This window comes from Cordyceps fumosorosea (genome assembly GCF_001636725.1).
Source record: "Cordyceps fumosorosea ARSEF 2679 chromosome Unknown scaffold_17, whole genome shotgun sequence".
In the NCBI taxonomy this organism is placed as follows: Eukaryota; Fungi; Ascomycota; class Sordariomycetes; order Hypocreales; family Cordycipitaceae; genus Cordyceps; species Cordyceps fumosorosea.
In genome coordinates, this window is record NW_017387317.1 from 442,886 (window position 1) to 464,263 (window position 21,378).

Below are 21,378 nucleotides of genomic sequence, written 5' to 3' on the forward strand. Positions count from 1 at the left end.
CTTTTTTGCTTGGTCAGTTTTTGTAGTGGGGGTGCAGACTGACAGCCTTTTTATCCATCGGAAGGCAAAGGCCTCTCCCGTTTCCTGGTTTCCCAATTTGGATAAGGATATCTAGATTTCGATTTTTCTTTGATTTTTCTTCTATCTTTTTTGTTGAGATTGATCGCGGGTCAAAGATATTCCGCGGCTTCATTTCGAGTCATCAACGTATCCGCGCAGTAAACCTCCCACTCTCGCGCCCGCGAGCCCTGTAAATCTGCGGCTGTCTGTCCCACTGTGACTGCTGACTGTGACTCAAAACTTGATCCAAGACCCGTAACAGCCTCAGCCCCACGCTATCGCCTCAAGTGATGACTCTTACGATGTCGACAGCTTTACCTATGCAGTAAAATCATTATTCGTCATCCTTTGCTTTGCCAGAAGGAGAAATTCCCCTTCTACCTGCAGCTACACTCAGTCAGCTATGTATTACCTTTGGCGAGACGTAGATCTACATCGTTCCCCGTCATATCTCGGTACGAAGACGCCGCTGCCGCGCCACTCATAGACAAGATCAATTCGTATGGAAAATAATGTGCATTCAAATCACTTCCATCCCGTGCACATCCTTTCCCCTCTCCCTACCAAGCCAAATCGCTCTATACACATTCATCTCTTTTTTTTCTTTGCGCTAACCATCTCGTTTTACTAACAAATGCTCCCTCTTCCTGGTATCAACATCTTCCTCCTCAGAGTCCTCACAATAAAAAAAGGAAATAAATCAAGTGCAGTATAAGAAACCTCCCCCTCTTGAAATATGTTCTTGATCAATGCCATGTATATGCTCTCGCTAGATGCTTCAAAGGGTCCTTAAAAGGTCCACACCGGTGCCTTGACCAGCACCTGCCGGCCCTTTACTTCCAAGGCCACAAATCCGGCAAAGCGAACTCTCTTGGGTTCCTGGATGGCACCTGGGCGTATGTTAACTTCCGTTTCGCTGGCTACCTTTAACGTCGTAGTCTTACCTGTCTTGGGCTTCAGCGCCTTGCCGCCCTTGTCCTGCGACTCGTCCGACTCAAGGGCCATCTCAGACTCCTCCAGCGACGGCAGCGCCGCCGTTTCCACCTCCATCAGGTTCGGCTGCAAAATATCGCCTGGCATCGGGTACCAGATGGAAACGTCACGACTCTCCAGCGGTAGATTTGCCGACACACCAATGGCCAGCTCCACAATCATCGACGTACTGCCCTCGATGCCAGGAGGGGGAGGGTTCGTCAGATGCGCTTGAAGGTATGCCGCCAGGTTAGTCGTGGCTTTTTGAATGAGCGCGGCCCTATTTTCCGATGCTTGGGCGTTGAAAGCCTTCTGGAGTCCGTCCAGGGTGGCCATGCGCCAGTTGACAATCTTAGTTGTCTGAGCGTCAAACTCCTCCGGTCGGTGCATAATATGAGTATTGCCGCGGATGCCCATCTCAATATCCTTAAGCTGAGCGCTCAGATGCGGATCAAGATCCGGGTGGAAACACTTGTCGAACAGCTCAGTCACGATCCAGTGCGAGATGACGGCTCGCCCAACTGCAGTCATTTCCTGCTTGCCTGTCTTAAGCGCATCGGGGCTGACAAAGTTTACTAGCCAAGGGGGTATCTTGCTCCAATCTTTGCGTATGTTAAACGACAGGTTATTGATGGCTCCGTTAAGACGGTTGAACCGTGTAGCATATTCGTTGTCGTCCAGGGCGGTCCGTGACTGTGACATGCGCTGGTTGGCAACTGCATTTTGCAGCTGCTCGACTTGCCCATGAAGTTGTTCAATCTGAGACTTGCCATCGAAATAAAGGCGCTTGACATTTTTATATTTCGCAACTGCATATGTTAGCACAGGCCCAACAATGTCTGCCGAATGTAACCGCCTAGTACTTACGCAGTTGTTTAAACTCCTGTGGGTTGTCTACTTCCTTTTCAGAGGTTGGCTGTGGGGTCTCCCGACCCGGTTCGGTCGACTCGAAATGACGACCATCGCCACGGTAGGCGGATTGTCCGCCAGCAGTTGGTCCCTGTGGTGGCAGAGGACTGGCGGCAGTTAGGCCAGCATTGCTATGGCGGTAGCCAGGGGCCTGGCCGGCAATGGGATGCTCGGCCTCGTTGCTTCGTCGGGAGGAGCCTTGGGGAGGCATGCTGGGCTGCTGCTGTTGCGGCTGCGATTGTTGCGACGGCAGTAGTTGCTGGTTCAGGTGCTGTGCAGATCCAAGCTGTAGGGCCTGAGAAGCCTGATTCCGCAGATCTTGTTCGTAGGCAGAAGATTCATGCGAGAGCTGAGATGCGGTCTCGGGGTTCTGCGAACCTGGATAGCCGGCGGGCAGTCGACCGTCTGCCGTCTGTTGAAAGAGGATTTGCTGGTGTAGCTGGTGCTGCTGCGATGACTGCGGCGGAGTGTCAAGTACACCTTGGTTATTGTCGTACTGCAGCTGCTGGTCCTGGGGAATAATGGTCTGGCCCGGGCCTTGCTGCAGAATCTGCTGCTGTTGGTGAGGCTGCAGGTGCGGGGGCGGCTGGTAGACGAGTTCGTCGTATGAGGAGTTATCGAGATCTTCGCCGGTAACAGGACGAACGGTGTTGAAGGAGGGCGGGATACGAGAGTCCTGAAGAGGGCATGTCAGCGGGCGGCGTGTGTAGAAATAAGGCGGGCAACAACACGACTTGGGTAATGAAAGAGACGACAAAGAGCCTCACACCGTGACAGCTCCGTTGGTCAATGACGAAAGCGAAGTGTCAAGCAGCGTGCTGACAAGGCGAAACGGCGTTGAAAGGGATCACAAGGCGATGATGTTTGGCTGGAGAGTGCGAAGGTGTTTCAGGGCAGGTGCTTACCCTTTTGTTTGACGAGCGGCGGCCTAACAAGCCACCGCTTGGGTCGTAGGGCTGGCTGGCGGGATGGGGAGCGGGCGCTGGAGCGTTGTTTTGACTGCTGCTGCTGGCAGTGTCAGAGGTGCCACGGACAGATCCAAAGATACCTTTGATAATGTGCAGCTTTCGGTTCGTGCGGTGCTTCTCTGGTGCGGGCTGCGGCGGCGGTTGCTGCTGTTGCAGCTGTTGGAAGCTTGCGGGGCTGGGCAGGTCGTCGACGGAGGTGGAGGCGATGCCGTAAACCTGCTGCTGATGCGGAGGCAGCTGGTGTTGTTGGAGGAGAGAGCTCTGAGATGGGTAGCGGAGGCTCTGGGATCGGTGGACGGTCGGGTCGACAAAATCGGGATGTTGTTGCTGTTGTTGGCGAGCATCAAAGACGAAATCACCACCAGGGTGCTGCAGAGGCGAGGGGTTATTAGTGGCCGAGCTGGTGGAGGAGGCGCTGTAGAGGTGAGGCGGGGGAGCTGGCGCCTGCGACTGCGACTGTTGCTGCTGCTGTTGCTGCTGCGGTTGCTGCTTTTGGAGCTTGTTGGATACGGAGGTTTGCAGAATCGGTAATCCTTGCTGTTTCTGCTGATGTTGAATATGCTGCTGCAACTGCTGTTGCTGGCGACCGTCAATGGGGTCGCGAGGGCTGCCCGCCGTCGACGACAAGGCAGATTGCGTGTCCAGACCCGAGTCAGCCAGGCCACCACCACCACCACTACCTCCGCCTACAGCCGCATCGCTGGTACCGCTACCGCTACCTTGGGCCGCGGAGGCAGCAGGCGATTGCTCAGGGAGGCCGTGCTGCGACCGGTTGCTGTGCTTGCCTAGACGCCCAAACGTTGGCATATCGGGGCGTGTGCTATCCTTTGCTATGTCGAAGGGAAGGGGGGTCCGGGTTTGCGACGAGGGGGGGGTGTCTGCGGACGGCCCAGGGGCAAAATCGGAACCGGGGAAAATCGTCTAAAAAAAGAATGTTCGAAGATCTTTGAGAAGGATGAAAAGAGAGAAACGAGAGAGCCCCAGCAGCGGATGCAAAGTAATGGAGGAGAGAGGCGCAGCTCCAGATCGTTGGGTGGGATGGTCGACGGATTGAGGCTGGCCAGCTAACTAGCTAGGTGTAGCTACGGATACTGGTAGCAACCTAACCAGATGGTGGTGGTGAGCACGGGGAACTTAACAATTACCCCCAGTTGAATGGGAATTTAATCCACTCTTTTTTTTCAAGCAAGCCTGTCCTTCTTCAGTATTTATCGTGGCCTTATCGGAGTAATTGCTTTTTTACTTGGGGCCGAGTCGCTGGGGATCGTCGCAAGACCTGCAGCAGTCAACAACCATGTCTTGGCCTGGACAAGACGGAAAAGGTGGCAACTTTGTCCAGTTGAAGAAAGTAGTTTCCAAAAGCTCATTCATAGCCTGTCAGCTACCAACGTACTCTACCCTAGTTTGTCTCTCAAAGTGCAAAATACCTCGTACCTAACTACCTAGGTAGCCCTGGTTAAACGGAGTGGTCCATCGATCCCAAGCTTCGTGCCGTCCAATCTAATAATCACCACCGTTACGGTGTCACCACAATTCTTTTTTTATCCCGTTGCTTGTAAAGCTGCACGTTGGCACCACCAATGCGCATCGGCACATGGCCGGTTTGCTTTAGGCTGCGCGCTACCCATACAAAAACCTTGCTGCTTGCTAGTTACGTGTCGCCGTAAACCCCTGGTCACTGCAGACCATGACAGAGTGAATCAGGATTCTTCGTACGGATAGCTCCGTGGCTGTGTTCAGTTCAGCAGCCTCGAATCGCGCTGCAGATTGCCGCTCTACTGGTAGTTACTTTGCACTCATCTCCGCCTCGTATCCATCAGCGTGCACCAAGCCTTGCAGGCCGCAGGTGGACGGATCTACGGTTTCGCCTCGCTCACAGTAAGATTATCAGCGCCGTATCAGAATTGGAAGCCGCGCTACTACGCGGTTCAGGAGCATCATCGCTCCTTCTTTCTCCTCCTTTCGGCTAATGAAGATCCATAGGAACCAAATTACATTGGGGCGCCATCAGATTGAAACGGCCGATCCTTGTATTGTCGCTGCAAAGAAAGCAAAGTGTCCAATTTGCCAGTAAAAACTTATTGTCACACAAAAAAATCGATTGAAGCCTCGCCTGAACGGGTCTTGTTTCTATCTTTGGATGCATGCTGCCTGCTTGAGGCTGTGTTCCAAGCTAGGGGCGTGATCATGTCACCACCGACCAGCGTTTACGGCAAGTTCCTAGGTACATAGCTACGGCTCCTTTTGCATGCGCCAGCTTGGCTGCGTCTACTAATAAAAGAAGTCTCATATTAATAAGCGTTATAGCCGCATGGCAATGCTTGCCCATCGCCATTGTATATCGGGGGCGATCAATCATGCTACCAACTACACGGCGAGATACATAATGAATGCGCATGACGACGCAGTCGTTCCTTACAAGCCCTTTTAAAAATAGATACTGTACTCCGCATAATACTATGATATCTGAGACCCCATCTGCCGGGTAGCACTCAACTTGCATAACACTTCTCAACCCACTGAGCAGAGCCAACCCAGCATAGATCATCAACACGACTATGCTGTGCTGATCCAGCGAAGAATCGGCATCTCGGCACAAAACGTGCCTACTGGCGATTCACTTCTGCAACATGGTCTTTGACCTGCCAGTATTGCACTTGGCCGTAGATGATGGCCGACGGGACGGCGGCGCGCAGGCACAAAGGCGGCCGCTAATGTTGACGACGTCTATGTATGGCTGGTCGAGCGCGGTTGGGTGGGGATCTGTGGTATCAATTTTCACGGTATAGATCCATATTGGAAGCATGATCAGCCAGTTTGCTTACTGTCACGTCCGGATTCAAGGAGTGAACCATCGTCGAGGGTGGGCCATGGGCCGAAGCCACTGGTCCCATACAGGTACAGGGTAGCTAGAGATTCAACTTCGGGAAAAGGCAACATTTAGAGGGTGATGAGGCAGCACGATATCAATTTGCCTCTTATTGGAGTATTTAGTCATGTCTCAGATGAACTAGATCTTGACCGGTATACCTGCTGGAGTTTTACGGCCTTTCATGTAGGCTCAGCTACGTCATGGGTCAGAACTTGCGACACCAACCAAGGACGAACGCAACTCAGCAACATCCCCCATCTCTTTGATCGACATGTATTCGGCGAAATGAACATAGGCCATCAAGTTAACCAACGTTAAATCGCCTATCAATCCCATCATGACCGTCCTCGCACTCCCTTAGCGTCCCACTCGGCATGTTTCTCGCGGGGTGCCTCTCACTTCCATGCCCCTCTCGAGACATATCCGCTAAGCAATTAGAGGCAGTCGATGAGAGATTTGGCTGCAGCCCAATGCACCTATCGACCATTTACCCCGACTTATCTCCCTCGTTGTGCTGAAGTCGTATCGCCATCGCAGCGTTGAGCGGACCCCGCGGTCGCCCGAAAACCGGGGTACAAAGTGTAAATGGCGGCGGGCGGCGATGGTCCGGTCTTGGCCCCGACAACTGCAAGCGTCCCAGTTCCAACAACCCATGGAAAAAGAGGCTTTGTGGAACTGGCTAACTAGTTGATAAGGCGCGCCCCGATTTCGCCGGTGACTACCTGCGCATTGATAGTTTGCCTTCCCTCTAGATATAGATATCCGCAGACCCCCCCCTGCTGTAACTGCAGAGAACAACTCTCGTCTAACTGTCATCTGCTTTTAATATTAGTCGTTCTGATTCTTCTCTTTGCACAAAACGGGGAGTACACCCAAATACCAACTTTAGAAAACAACCATGCTGCTTGCCTCCCCGCTGACCGTCGCTGTCGCGGTGTTGCTGCTGGCGGCGGTGTACCTGGCCCGATGCCTGCGATCGCCACTCGCCCGGCTGCCGGGGCCGTCGATTTCCAAGTTTACGTCGCTGTGGCTCAAGTGGAACGAAATAAACGCGACCAGGACCGTCTACATCCACGCGCTGCACCGCAGGTATGGCCCCGTGGTCCGGGTGGCGCCCAACGAGGTCGCCTTCACGTCGTGGGCGGCCGTCAAGGAGATTTACTGCTCAGGCGGCAGTGGCTATGACAAGACGGAGTTCTACGACATGTTTACCATCTATGGACGACGGTACGAGCTGTGACATCTAGCCTAGCAGCAGTACGAAAGCTGACGTTCGGATAGCACCATGTTCACCACGCTGAACAAGGCAGATGTAGGCTATACACTATTCCTCTATCTGTCCGTTCTTACTACTAAACAAATTTGAAGCATGCAAAGCGAAAACGTATCCTGGCGGATCGCTACGCCAACACCAATATCCTTAGAAGCGCCTCCATGGCCGGTATCCAGGAACGGTCGACCAAGTTTGTGCGCCGTTGTGCGTCGGCCTCGGGAGCCGCTGACGTCTTTGTAAGTGACCTTGACTTGAACTTCCATGGCCCAGCTAACTCGCGTAGATGTGTATGTAAGATGACTGCCGATATAGTCCTCAGAAGTGCTGACCGGTTTAGCTTTACATGCCTACGCTTGCGACTGCATTACCCATCATTTGTTCCATCCCCGCGGCACCGACTGCCTGGAGAACGAGAATGACGAGAACATGATGCACCAAGTAGCATCAGATGACAGTCTACAAAGTGCGCCCGAGCCTCGATCCCTTCATGACCCAGCACTGACCTTGGCAGACCGTCTCATCTCCCACTACGCACCCACGCTGCACCGTCTTTTTGGCAGCGTCCTGTACTTGTTTGCGAAGCCTCGGGAGACACCGCTGGCCGACAACTACGTCCTCGAAACCAGCAAGAGCCACGACCCCGCCACATTTACCCTCATGAGCCGCTTGGAGGAAAAGTCGGCCGAGCTGGAGCCCATCGACATGGCGGCCGAGTGCCTCGACCACATGGCGGCCGGCATCGACACCACGGGTGACGGGCTCTGCTTCCTGCTGTGGGAGCTGTCGCAGCCGCGCTCGCTCCGGGTGCAGGAGCGGCTGGCCGCGGAGCTGCGCGCGAACCCGGCGGCGCCGCTGGACCAGCTGCCGTACCTGGACGCCGTCGTGTGCGAGGGCCTCCGGTGCTACCCGCCGATCCCCATGTCGCTCCCGCGCTACGTCCCGGAGGGTGGGCGCGTGGTCGACGGCTACTGGCTACAGGCGGGGACGATTGCCAGCTGTCAGGCGTTTTCGGTGCACCGGATCAACGATGACTTGTTCCCCGAGCCGGACGCTTTCAAGCCGGAGCGCTGGCTGGAGGAGGAGGGCGATGCGGATCGACGGCGATTGTTGTTCGCTTTTGCAAATGGAGGGAGAGGATGTATCGGGAAGCAGTAAGTTTGTGCATTTATTGTCGGGTGAGTTTTTGCGTGGCTAATAACGGGATGATGTAGCCTGGCTCTTGCGGAGATGAAAACTTTGCTTCGGGACGTCTACTCCAGCTTCACCACCCTGCCGGACGCGTCTATGAAGGAGGAGGCGATGGAAATGTCAGATCAGCTTATTTCTGCCAGGCCGATAGGGCAAAGGTGTCTGCTGCATTTCCGACCCCGAGAGTAAGTGTTGAATGGGTATGTGCGATGCTATATTCTGTCTCACGCGGCTTTTCCGGGATATCAACGGATGCTTGCGGGTTATGTCTGATGCGAGAAGTTATGATGTTAAATATCAATTCTTAATTTCGAGGCGCACTGTCTCTGGATTTGACGAGTTGCTTGTGTGATATCAGCTGCGAAGCTGTGAAGTGACTGAGGAGCGCGTGTTACCTGAGTCAGTGACGACAACGCAGGTCGACGCAGGTTGTAGACAAAGGACAGCCACGTAGCAAGCCAGGCAGAAGTGCGTGCAAGCGCGAATAAATTACTTATAGAGGGCAAACATTATCAGCGGCTGCATTGGGTCACACTTTTCCCGTGAGGTTTGTTGGGCGTTTGTGAATAGACAAAGGACCCCTCTTTCATGAATGGGAAGCGGCCTGTTTGCCGCAGGAGCCCTATGGGCTGCGCATTTAGTGTGATATTGTAGCGTTGAACCGCTGAATGTAACGTATTGTCCACTGAAGAGCCAGCAGAAACGCGTCTTATGCCAGTGCCTACAGGGATTCGAGCGCTGAGGCTTGTAACACCTCAAACGCGTAATGTTTTTGAGATGAAAAAAGAAAAAAATGTAAAAATAGAATAGAATGAAAATAAACATATCAAATATCACAACCGTAAGTGTGCCTCCTGGCTGCCTCCATCGGCACCACCCACACACCACTCCCTGTAACGCCGAAAAACTCGGGCCATACCCGGACTTGCCACATTTCCAAGCGCATGTCATCCGCACTGCACATTTTTTTTCCTCCTCTTTCTTCTTCCTTCTTCACCCAACCGTGCCAACTGCCCGCACAGCGTTTTGCCAATCCAACCAGATCGACACCGCATATCCTGCCTGTAGACTGTTTTCATCGGTCGCAGTGCGTCAAACAGCCTTCTCGCATCGCGAATTTTAAAAATTCAACAAACGTCTCCCCCGCTTCTTCAACCATTCGTCAGTCGTCCGCCCGCCGCGAACTTCGACTCCCCTCCCGTTATCCGATCCGATTTTGCCTGGTCTCTCCCACGGCAGAAACAGATTACCCAGCAATACACCAGCTCGTCAAGACTTGTTTATGTATCAGCACGACCAGTTTAACGTGTCCAGACACATCGTCGAGCTGCAGCTGTTTCACATACGGCGCAAACCCTCTTCTCCCGATATCCATTCCGACGGTTGACATTTGCCCGACAACGCAAGAGTTCATGCCTACCATATCTAACGCAAGATTTCTCCCGCAAAAACTCATGTCAATCACAAGTAGTCCTTTGTGATTCTTCTTGTTGCTCCCAACCAGCTTCCACAGCACTCCTGCCCCGCACTGCCCCTTCAAGTCTTCATGACTGCCTTGTCTGTTCAGATCCCTCCGAGCCCTGTCCATCAAGTCTGCCCCATCCACTGAGAGGAAAATCTCCTCAACCTTGTTTTAAAAGATAAAAAAAAATTAAAACACCGCAATCATGGTTCTTGTCAACGTCAACCGCGAAGTTAGCGATAACTTCTATCGCTACAAGATGGAGAAACTCATCACCAAGGTTGAAGGAAAAGGAAACGGTATCAAGACCGTCATTGTCAACCTCGTCAACGTCGCCAAGGCCCTCAGCCGTGACCCCAACTACGTCATCAAGTACTTTGCCTTTGAGCTTGGAGCTCAGACCAACACCGACCCCAAGGACGACCGTTGGATCATCAACGGTGCCCACGAGGCCGCCAAGCTCCAGGATCTTCTTGATGGCTTCATCAAGAAGTTTGTTCTCTGCCGAGGCTGCAGCAACCCCGAGACTGTCGTCATAATCAAAGACCCTCGCATCATTCTCGACTGCAAGGCCTGTGGTCACCGCACTGATGTCGATATTCGTCTCAAGCTCTCCGGCTTCATTATCAAGCACGAGAGCAAGAAGGGCAAGGGTAACAAGGCAGACAAGAAGGCTGCTCGTCGTGCCAAGAAGGAGGCCGCGCAGAATGGCAATGGCTCTGCCGACGAGGGCTCCGACCACTCCGGCGAGAACGGCACCAACGGCGCCAACGGCCATGATGCTAGCGATGACGAGTTTGATCGCGTTGCTCCCGCTATTGACAGCGACAACGAGGTTAGAGACGATGAGTGGGCTGTCGACATGAGCGAGGAAGCCGTCAAGGCTCGCCAGTCTCAGCTCCCTGACGAGTTCAAGGGCAAGCTCAACATTGACGATGACGAAGCCGGTGGTGAGAGCGTCTACGACGAGCTTGGCCAGTGGATCCAGGCTCAAGCCAAGGAGAAGGATGGCATCGACAACGTTGACTCCATCCAGGTGTACGTCAAGGCCAAGGAGCTAGGCATTGAGGGCAAGCACAAGACTATTCAGGTCCTCGTTCAGACCCTCTTTGACAAGAACATTACTGCCCAGATCCCCAAGCGTGCCGCAATGATCAAGCAGATTGGCACTTCCGAGAAGCATGAGAAGGCTCTCCTTGGTGGTACAGAGCGTCTCCTGGGTTTTCTTGCCGAGGAGAACCCCGACGTCTATCCGCAGATTGTAAAGATTCTGCAGCTGTACTACCACAATGACCTCATTACTGAAGAAGTTGTTCTGCCCTGGGGCAAGAAGGCCAGCAAGAAGTACGCCGATCTCGCTGTCAGCAAGAAGGTCCGCAAGGCTGCTGAGCCTTTCCTTAAGTGGCTTGAGGAGGCTGAGGAGGAGGAATCTTCCGAGGAGGACGAGTAACTTCGACAGAATTCTGCTCGTGCATCGGCCCTCTACCCCCTTGTATGCTTGACAACGTTGGAAGGGGTCTTCTTGCCCTTGCTTTTGCTTTGATCGAACAAAATGCCGAAAATCAATGTGGTGGTGGTCATGTGCAAATTCATGTTTTACTTTGATAGTCAAAATGGAACTCTACTCGCTCTACATGGTCCAAGATACCCAGAAAGTGAATGTGCATGCTATTTTCACGTAGTTGATTGAGTTTTGGGTATCGACGTGAATGTATTGGGAAGTCTCCGTCTGTCTTCTTATTGTACATGTAGCGGCACCTGCTCGCTAAATTATCCCTAAATAGCAAAATATCAACACCAAAAAAGGAAAAGAAAAAGTAAGCTCTAAGTAAAGACCCAACCAGATGAGACACCAGGCTCATTCATATCCCCATTTCATTCTTCTTCTCTATTCTTTTCTCTCTCCCACGCCTACGCATTCGATTCCGGCTGCCCATCGGCATCCGCCATGTCGGCATCGCCGTTGGTCGGCTCCTCTTCCTTCTCGTCATCGCCATCTTCATCGTCCGCGGGGTCGTCTTCAAATTCTTCGGCTTCGTCATCGTCCTCCACAGCCGCAGCCGCAGCGGTGCCGTAGAGGAACGCGCTCAGTTCGGTGGCGGCCTTGTCGAGGCCCTCGTCACCGGCGTCGCTACCCACGGCGATGACGGTGTCGTAGGGCGTCTCCGACTCCTCGGATGCGCCTAGGAGAACGTAGCGCGCCTCAAAGTCCATGTCCTTGGCGAACTGGGCAGCCTACAAGTAGTTAGTACACATATATATGTGCGGCGTCAAAAGAGAAGGACAACGCACCTCGATGTCGAGCTGGAGCACGGGAATCTTGCCAGCCTCCGTCACGGCGTCGATAGCCTTGGTGCTGGTGCCGTAGTCACTGCCGTCGCGCTCGCCGTGCTCCACCAGCCGGTCGCCGTCGCGCAGCTGGCCAAACTCCTGCGCGCTGACGAAGTGGAACGTCTTGCCGGCGGACTCGCCCTCGGCCTTGGCGCGCGTCGTGTGCCGCACGACCGGCGCGAACACGCCCTTGTGCTTGTCCAGCAGCCGCGCCGCGACGGCGCGGAGCGTCTCGGGCTCGGTACCGGTGAGGACGACGGCGGCACGGTTCGCTGGCATATCTTGCTCGGAGGCGACGGCGGCGTCACCGGTCTCGTCCTCGTCATTGTCCTCGGCTTCGGTGGGTTCCGCGAAGACGACACCAATCGCCTTGGAGTCGTCGATCTTGTCAAAGGCGGCGAGGCGCGTGCGGCTGGCGATGCGCAAGGCGCGCCAGCTCTTGCTCCACTTGCCGTAGACGGCGGCGGCGCGGGTCGCGTCGCTGGTGGGCATGTCGATCTCGAAGTCGTCGTCGGCGATCGGCCGCTGGAATGTTTCGAGCTCGGGCAGCTGGTACCGCACGGGCGGGCGGAGCTCGTCCATGGTGGTCTTGGAGGCGGCGCCGCGGCCAAGGAACTCCATGGAGACGGCGCCCATGGGCGTCGGGCGCAGGCGCTTGCTCGTGGCCATGCGCTCGGCCGACGACTTGGCTTCGACAAAGTCGGCCGCCGTCACGGGCTCCCGCTCTATGGGAGGACAACTGGCCATCTTCCAAAACACCCAGTTCTTGTCGCGCGCGAGCACCGTCTCCACCATGCGGAAGAAGTAGGGGCCGTCGAAGCCTTGCTTCAGATACTCCGATATCCGTCGCTTGGTTTCCGTCGCCCATTTTGTCTGCACACCAGGTCAGTTGATCGATTCCAAAAGTGGGAGCCAGTTCCTCCTTACATTCTCTTCACTTAGTTGTGCGCTGTATACGACAGCTTTGTTTGCAGCCGGGAGGCCGGAGAGTTTCTGCTTTCCCTCTGTAGATAAAGACAGCAGGAACTCTGTTATGATGAGAGCTTGCACGAGTACATGTCGTCGAAATGACAAGTCACGTATCTGCAAGTAGTGATTAGTGAGATTCTTGAAATTCAGGGGAATTGCAGCCGCATACTTCGAGCTCAAACAGATCCTGGCTTGTCAGGTATTTAGGGTTGAACGCTTCTGCTATCGTTGCTGTGCCTTCGTCATTGCGCTTGCGCTTTAACGACCGTTGATCGTCCGCATGCAGCGATTCGAAAGCTTTCATGGTTTCCTCTAGACCGCGCTGAAAGTGAGAAAATTTGGCTGGATCGAACAGCGTTGTGGGCTGACTGAAACTCTCCTGGAGCGACCAGAGCAGAGGGTACAGTTCCTCAGAAGTGAGATGGCTCTCCTTGTTTTCCTTTGCGTCTGACTTCTTCTCGCCGTTGGTTGCGGCAACTGGAGCCTCGGCATCGATATCCATTTTGGTAGCGTCGCCGTTTGACGTGACTTCGTATGTCGTAACATTTTCAACGTGATACTCTCCGCGCAGATTAACAGAACTTCTGTCGCCGAGCGGAAAGCACTGAAACATGAAGATGAAGACACGACCGCAAAAGGCAGTATCCTCGGCCCTTGACAGTCGTCGTAGGAGCTCGTTACAGCTGCGGAGTATAACAAGCTTTTTTTGCGTAAAATTCTTGGCAGTCATACGCTCGCGTCGAGACTCGAGAAAATCAAAGATGTGGCGGCACCCCGCGATTGTTTGGCTGTCGAGCAGCTCTTCCACCAACCAAAAGACGAGCGCCGGGTCGCATTGTCCACCGTCGGAGAGAATAGAGAGGATGTCGAGAAAATTCCACATGCGCACGAAATCGGGAGAGTCGATTGGGATTGACGCCTTGCGAACCTGTTAGAGGGCCTGGTTTCGCTTTTGGGACTGTTGCCGACTTACTATCAAAGCACCAAACAGATCTCTCGATGCGCCTTCGACAATCGCAAACTGGCGGCCTTTTAGGTCTGCCGCAGCCGCATCGCTGTCCGTAGCATCCTTGTCTTGCTGCGGCAGCGCCGCGTCCACGCGCGAGGCCAGGTCCGCAAAGTCGGGCTTGGTGAGCGCGGGCTCGATGCTTGATGACTGCTTGGCTGCAGAGGCTTCGTCTAGCAAGTTGGAAAGTAGCTCTACAAAGGTATCAACCGAAGCCACGCGAGGCTTGTCCATGTCGACGGCGGGCATGTCGGCGCAGGTTTTGACGCGCCTCTGGGCCGTCCGCCCCAGGCAGAGGATAGGCGAAGAGCTTGTAAGAAATCCGCCTCCTACTTGCGCATTAATTTGTCGTGCAGTTGAGTTGTTGTACTTTCGACACCGATCGATTCGCTGCCGCGTTGCTGTCGCGCGTTGTTGAGATGTGATTTGAGTTGAGGGTCATGGAAGAAGGCAGCGATGGAGTTTTTGGGGGGGGGGTTGCACACGACACTGTTTGAGTAGTTAAGAGCGCAAATAGCGCAATTTGATGAACAAAAGAATAATCTCTTTTCCAACGAGGAGATTTTTATAAAGCATCAAGGTGCATGTTGTTATTCAAGGTACAACAGGCAGTGGGGGTACCTGAGCCCCCTACACCTAGGCAGGCACGCGTGAGCTTAGCAGCTGCCGCGAGGCTAAAATTTCGGAGTCAAGCAGGCAGTTAGCGACAGGCATGTTTGGATTCCCTTGCCCGCACGACAATCACAATTCACCTTGCTTGCAATCACGCGCGATTCTGCAAAGTATTCAAACTCGTCAACCCGATCGCAAGCTACGCATATCTCATGACGATCGAGATTTGAAACAATGCCTAACGCGAAGCGCCTCAAAAACAGCGCCGCTGCAAAGGCCAAGGCACCCGCCGATCACGAAGAACCTGCCGGCGAGCGCCCGACGCCTGCCGAAGTCGAGGAGGAGGAGCACCAATTCGTGCAGGTGGCACGAGCGCATTGGTTGAAGAAGACAAAGAAGACGACCAAGGTCAAGGTCAAGAACGATGTCATCAAGCAAAGCATCTGGGAGGTTCTCGAGCGAGATGGCTTCCAGTACAAGTCATTGCTTCTCTTGGAAAGCTTGCAGACGCTGGAAAGGTAGAGGATTCCTGAAGATATCGCGAAGAATCCTTGTGCTAACGAGAAAACAGCTATCTATGGCCCGGATATACAGAAGAAGCATCAAATTTCCACGTCCTGTTGATGGCGTTGATCATCAACGTTAAGCGCAGAGAGCACCTCGAGACTTGGAGTAAGTTTGCGCAACAATTTGTCTCGTCGGTAAGCTACTAACCAAATCCAGCTCTGTTCGAACAGAACCCCGAAGAGTTTTCCTCATTCTTCCGTCGCGTACTGTCGCTGACGCTCGATCGAACGCTTGCGACAACCATTCGAACGAATCTGCTTTGCTTCCTGATCCATGCATTCCAAAGCTTGGACTCGAGCATTGTGAGACGAGACTGCGCCCCGCTGGTTTCTATCGGTATCTGGCACAACATCTCAACAGACCAGGAACGCGACCGACTGTTGGACCAGACCCCGCAGTTGAGGAAATCTTGGAGGGCGGCCCAGAAGCGCTTCGACGCTGGCGACGATACGATCAAAGCTCGTCTACGTTTCGAGCGGTCCTGGCTCTACACTCTTCTTCTTGATTTTCTAAGCTTGCTTTACGAACAGAATCGCAAACCAGGTAAGCCGCCGCCCTATGCTCCTTAACAAAAGCAAAGCTAACATCCCTGGCAGAGCAAGATCTGTATTGCGAACGCTTCATCGAATTTATCACAGATTTGCAGAGCCAGTTACCAACAAGGCGATATGTAAATGCTCTGCAAAACGATCTGAACCTCCTTCCGGCGATGAAACTCTCTCCCATGTACAATGACGAAGCGAACGACCTCTTCCGCGATCTCCAAGCTCTGCTTGCTCACTTCACATATTTTGCAATTGACGACCAAACGGGAGCCCAACTGACTCGGGAAGAGGCCTACGAGAAACACTGCAAGTCGCTTGGCAAGCTGCAGCGCACCGCCCTCAAGTACTTCAAGGAGAAGCTCACGGTCCTTGCCCTCTCCAACTACGGTTCCATCGACAAACGAGAGGACCTGAAAAGTCTCCTCGACGCGCTGACAGATGAGGAGGTTGCGTCACTCGCTGGGTATCTTGGCATCAGAACAACATACCCAGAGAACCTGAAACTCCGAACAGGCCGTCAACTACAACTAGAGTGCATGCTGACCACCTTTGAGCGGAAAAAGACGTTCCAGGAACTTGCCCAGACCCTGTCGGCTGTCCCCACGGAAAAGACATTGTTTGATGCCAGCTTCCAAAGAGCAGACTCCTATGACGGATCGCATCCGCTCGCCTTGCCTAAACTGAACCTACAATACCTGTCCGCAGGAGATTTCCTTTGGAGAGCCCTTGTTCTTTACCGGTGCGAGGCTTTCTATGGCATCCGAAGAGATATCGAGACGACGCTCCGCCGGCTCAGACCAGAGACCAAAAAGCCAGGCGAGACGCATTTCGCTGGAACCTCCAAGATGGCTATGTCAATCTCCAAGCCGGCGATCCTCGAGGTTGTACCTGCACTGATTGGCGATTCGAAGCCTTCCATGGTCAAGGCCGAAGTCTCATTTGATGTGCGAAGGCTCAACGAAAACGTCCGCAAGGAGTGGGACTCCCTCCGACCAGACGATGTGGTATTCCTGCTGTCAGTGGAGCCGCCTGCCAATGATGCTATTACAAACGGAGCCCCCCTGAGTGAACTGGAGAAGATTGGAGTTGTGTCAGTGCGTGCTGCCGAGGTCATCCACATTAGCGATGACAAGGGGCGTCACGGACAGGAACCTAGAAGCCGTGACGGCAAGCGTCGTATCGAGCTGAAGCTTGATCCCCACACATATACAAAGGATGCAGCCCTGGCTGCTGCAGGTAAGGGAGACGTGTATGGCAGTGTGAACCTGCTTCTCAGAAGAGGCCGTCGTGAAAACAACTTCAAACCGGTTCTCGAATCTATTCGAAACCTCGTTCTCTCTGATGCGCCTCTGCCTAGCTGGCTGCATGAAGTGTTTTTGGGCTATGGCGATCCAGCTGGTGCAAGCTACAAGAATTTGCCGAACCGAATCAAGACGGTCGATTACAACGATACGTTCTTGGAGTGGCAGCATCTCATCGAAAGTCTACCAGGAAAGATCGTGGAGCCGAGCGATGATGTGGACGGTAGTTTCGGGCCACCTTACGTTCTGAAGACACTGGACAAGCCCGAAGTCCAGGCACCAGCCAAGACTTCAAAGAAGAGGCGCCGTGACGCCGAGCCTATAACGGCAGTGGAGGCAGAGACGCTCAAAGTTACCACGTATAAGCCACCAAACCAGGGCCCTTACCCGATCGACGCACCCAAACTAAACTCTGTTCGTTTCACGCCAGCTCAGGTTGAGGCTATCATGTCCGGTTCTCAACCTGGCTTGACGGTCGTTATCGGACCCCCAGGAACGGGCAAAACGGATGTGGCGACTCAGATCATTCACAACATCTATCACAACTTCCCCAAGCAAAAGACGCTTCTGATTGCCCACAGCAACCAGGCACTGAATCAGCTCTTCGCCAAGATCATCGCTCTCGATATTGACGAAAGACACTTGCTTCGACTTGGCCACGGCGAAGAGGAGCTTGCCACTGAGGGAAGCTTCAGCAAGCATGGCCGTGTCGACTCATTCCTTGATAACCGTGCCCGCTTCTTGTTCGAAGTCAGAAAGCTTGCCAGCAGCCTAGGCGCCCCTGGTGCCCACGACAACTCTGCTGAGACGGCAGGATACTTTAATACGGTCTACATTCAGCCGGCCTGGAAAAAGTTTGAACATGTCATCGCGTCGGAAGAATCGTCAGCGGCACAAATCATCGAAGCTTTCCCATTCCACGGCTATTTTGCGGATGCGCCCCAGCCACTCTTCCCACCAGAGGCTGAGCGTGACCAGATCATTGATGTTGCAGAAGGTTGCTACAGGCACATTGAAAAGATCTTCTCCGAACTGGCCGATATTGTGCCGTTCGAAATCCTGCGCCGGGAGCGAGACAAGGCCAATTACTTACTGACGAGCGAGGCGCGCATCGTTGCCATGACCACGACACACGCCGCCATCCGGAGGGCAGAGATAGTTGCTCTCGGCTTCCACTATGACAACGTCGTGATGGAAGAGGCTGCCCAAATTACAGAGATTGAGACGTTTATTCCGCTGGCCATGCAGAAGCCTGTCAATGGCAAGGTGCCTCTCCAGAGAGTTGTCTTGTGCGGTGATCACTTCCAGAATTCACCTGTCATTCAGAGTCTTGCGTTCCGCCACTACGCCAACTTGGAGCAGTCGCTGTTCTCACGCTTTGTTCGGCTTGGCGTGCCGACAATCTCGCTTGATCAGCAAGGCCGTGCCCGCCCGTCCATTGCCCGCCTGTACCAGTGGCGCTACCCGAAGCTAGATAATCTACCTGATGTGAGCGTCAACTCCGAGTTCAAGCAAGCCAACGCCGGCTTCAAGTTTGACTTTCAGTTCATCAACGTACCGAAGTACAAGGGCAAGGGCGAGATGGAGCCGACACCGCACTTTATCCAGAACCTAGGCGAGGCCGAGTATGCTGTTGCCATCTACCAGTACATGCGACTTCTCGGATATCCGTCAGACAAGATCAGCATTCTCACAACGTACGCCGGACAGAGGGCGCTTGTTAGAGATGTGCTGTCGCACCGCTGCGCGAGAAACCCGATCTTTGGCATGCCCAAAGCTGTTGCCACGGTGGACAAGTACCAGGGAGAGCAGAACGACTGTATGTTTCCTTGGGATGCCTTTTTTTCTCGGAGAACTATGAAACTAACTGCTGATAGATGTCATTCTTTCCCTCACTCGCACGTCGAGGGTCGGATACCTGCGCGACGTGCGCCGCATGACCGTCGCCATGTCGCGCGCCCGCCTCGGCCTGTACATTCTCGGACGCCGCGAGATCTTCGAGGCGTGTCACGAGCTGCGGCCGGCGTTTGACATTCTCCTGTCGCGCCCGGACAAGCTGATGCTCGTGACGGGTGAGCTGTGGCCCACGCAGCGCCCCGCCGCCGCGGAGGAGGACGGCCCGGTCGAGAACGAGGTCGCCATGGAGGGCGTAGAGCACCTGGGCCAGTACGTGTTCGAGATGACGAGCACCAGGACGAAGCAGCTCGAGGCGGAGAATAGGATGGTGGACGTGGTGGAGCCGATTGCCGAGGAACTGGAGGAGGATGACGGCGGCGAGGTGGAGGGGGAGACTCAGGCTACGTACTACGATGATGTGGTGGAGCCGGATATTCAAGAGATTCGCGAAGGAGAGGCGAACTAACGGTCATAGGGCATGGGTGAGGTCAATTTCTGTAATTTTTTTTTTGGCTCGGGAAGCTTGATTTGGCGCTGGCTTGGTTGTTTTATATTTTGTCTCCTGCATGTATGAACTGCTAGACTAAATAAATTGAATGGACTTATTAAAGTGACACTACAATTGGGCTTGTTGCTTCTTTTTCATGCGATGGTCTATCATGTGGCGGGACAAAGCTTTCGTAGTCAAGACGGGTTACCACTCCGGTATTGCTTTCGGGTGCGTCGATGGGAGGCTGTAGGCGATGCCTGCTAGTTGTCGTCGGTGCTACCAATGCTGCCGCGTATAGGTCGTGAATGCGCGCCGCCAGCCTGACTGCGGCCTCCTGTTCGATGCCCTGCTCGCGCAGCAGCGACGGCAGGCTCTCCTGCACGGCGGCCGTCCTCGAGGAGTGGTTCATCATGCTCTCCAGCTCGGACCAGCCGGGGTCCATGTACGGCGACGGCGGGCGAGGATGGCCGACGAAGAGCAGGTCCCATACCGCGTCCCACTTGGAGGTGTCTGAGAGCGGCCCGTCGAACTCGAGCGCTGTCAGCGCCCTCACCTCGCTCGGGCGCAGGTCCTCCGGTCCCTGGCGGCGCTCGCAGCCGCGCTGCTGGATGTGAGCCTCCCACTCGGCCTCCTGGTTCGGCTGGAAGACCTGCCAACAGTTGGCGCAGTACTGGGTGCCGAGGGTGTGGCAGCGGAGTATGTGCTGCTTGACGTCGGAGTATCTGCGCAGGTCGTACTTCCTAAAGCATCGGAAATGAGCGATCGGATCAAACTTGTAGAAGGGACAGGCGAGCAGTGGTCGCTCGGAAGGAGGGTCGTCAGGGTCGTGGCGGGGGGGGTCCCCAACTCGAATATCTAGACCTGGTGGTTGAAAAAGGGTGGCTAGGCTCGGGAGACCAGAACTAGCGATAGCGCTACGACGCATAGTAGCGGTGGCCTTTCCCCGGGAACTCACGGCGACGGCCGGCTCTTCGGTGGACGCTGGCGGGGTTGTAAGAGCCGAGGTCTCCGGGATGATGGTGTCGATGCGACAAGGATCTGCATCGTCCGCGCCTGAGATCCCTAGTAGCCAGTAATCTTGCGGTGCAGGCGGGCGGTCAAAAGCTCTCTGGCCGGGGCCGGGATTCACTCGTGTAGATTGCTGAGGTGATGGCTTTTTTGAGTTAGCTGTGAGGACTTTGGTTTTATGACTCTGTTTATTATTGGGGACATACAGGAGCTGCGGACGACGCCGGTGGTTCGCTGGCTTCGGAGCCAGCGTGCGATCTAGAACCGCGACTTCGTACGGGCCGCGAGCATGGGAGGCCCTTTTCCGAGCAGCGGTCGCACCTTTGCGGATGCCGGCGATCTGTCGGAAGGCACTGGGGAAGAAGGTCAACTGTGAGTAAGGCGGACGCTTCACACATGGGGTGAGGGATGCTGAACAACACCTTCTTCTTGTCTCTTCTGCAGTAATCGCATTTGTAAAACTGGAGCTCACGAGGTGGCCTTCGCGCATGTGTTTGATGAGATTCAATCAGGCCAACCATAGGGGTCAGTTCGAGCAAGATGAATGTAATGCGATCTGGCGCAGCGGCTGAGATGCGATAACGTAGCCGCTGGCGCAAGTCACAAATGTGTAGAGTGTGATGGACAACCTCACGTGACTGCCATGCAAGCGCCCAAGTCCAGCCATGTGCGACGGCGTTGGGCCGTTGGGCACCAAATTTTATGGCTTGTCAGGTAGCCCAGGCCGCCCACTTTCTGCCGTCGCACCCTGTTTCGCACTACGTCGCACTGATAGTCCTTCTCCATCCTCCACAGGTGCGAGTGCGACGCTGCGACGAACCTATTATGCCACGCCTTCGCATCTATTGCTTTGACGGGACTTGGGCGAATCGGAATGCAACGTCAAACAATACTCTAGTTGCTTCTATTCTTGACTATATTCGCAAGAGAGACGACTTGGAAATCAGGT

General features: G+C 54.3%; 6 protein-coding genes across 6 annotated transcripts; 3 read left to right on the forward strand and 3 right to left on the reverse strand.

Annotated features, from left to right (window-relative positions):
- Positions 1-849: 849 nt before the first annotated feature.
- On the reverse strand, positions 850-3,716 carry ISF_06584 (hypothetical protein; the record flags this gene model as incomplete). The annotated part of the gene is made up of 4 exons (XM_018850188.1): positions 850-950; positions 1,005-1,841; positions 1,900-2,617; positions 2,847-3,716. 4 exons carry the CDS (start codon positions 3,714-3,716, stop codon positions 850-852), a joined length of 2,526 nt encoding a protein of 841 aa, XP_018702676.1.
- Positions 3,717-6,679: 2,963 nt separating this feature from the next.
- Positions 6,680-8,431, forward strand: ISF_06585 (Cytochrome P450; the record flags this gene model as incomplete). Its single annotated transcript, XM_018850189.1, has 5 exons — positions 6,680-7,008; positions 7,063-7,093; positions 7,150-7,290; positions 7,367-8,205; positions 8,266-8,431. The coding sequence occupies 5 exons, from the start codon at positions 6,680-6,682 to the stop codon at positions 8,429-8,431; spliced, it is 1,506 nt and encodes a 501-aa protein (XP_018702677.1).
- Positions 8,432-9,909: 1,478 nt separating this feature from the next.
- On the forward strand, positions 9,910-11,154 carry ISF_06586 (Translation initiation factor IF2/IF5; the record flags this gene model as incomplete). Its single annotated transcript, XM_018850190.1, has 1 exon — positions 9,910-11,154. The coding sequence occupies one exon, from the start codon at positions 9,910-9,912 to the stop codon at positions 11,152-11,154; it is 1,245 nt and encodes a 414-aa protein (XP_018702678.1).
- A 461-nt stretch (positions 11,155-11,615) lies between these two features.
- Positions 11,616-14,259, reverse strand: ISF_06587 (THO complex, subunit THOC1; the record flags this gene model as incomplete). The annotated part of the gene is made up of 5 exons (XM_018850191.1): positions 11,616-11,939; positions 11,997-12,908; positions 12,963-13,118; positions 13,174-13,932; positions 13,978-14,259. 5 exons carry the CDS (start codon positions 14,257-14,259, stop codon positions 11,616-11,618), a joined length of 2,433 nt encoding a protein of 810 aa, XP_018702679.1.
- Positions 14,260-14,856: 597 nt separating this feature from the next.
- ISF_06588 (hypothetical protein) lies at positions 14,857-19,397 on the forward strand (the record flags this gene model as incomplete). The annotated part of the gene is made up of 5 exons (XM_018850192.1): positions 14,857-15,140; positions 15,194-15,294; positions 15,346-15,732; positions 15,786-18,854; positions 18,913-19,397. The coding sequence occupies 5 exons, from the start codon at positions 14,857-14,859 to the stop codon at positions 19,395-19,397; spliced, it is 4,326 nt and encodes a 1,441-aa protein (XP_018702680.1).
- A 139-nt stretch (positions 19,398-19,536) lies between these two features.
- On the reverse strand, positions 19,537-20,827 carry ISF_06589 (hypothetical protein; the record flags this gene model as incomplete). The annotated part of the gene is made up of 2 exons (XM_018850193.1): positions 19,537-20,574; positions 20,636-20,827. 2 exons carry the CDS (start codon positions 20,825-20,827, stop codon positions 19,537-19,539), a joined length of 1,230 nt encoding a protein of 409 aa, XP_018702681.1.
- Between the last annotated feature and the right edge of the window lie 551 nt (positions 20,828-21,378).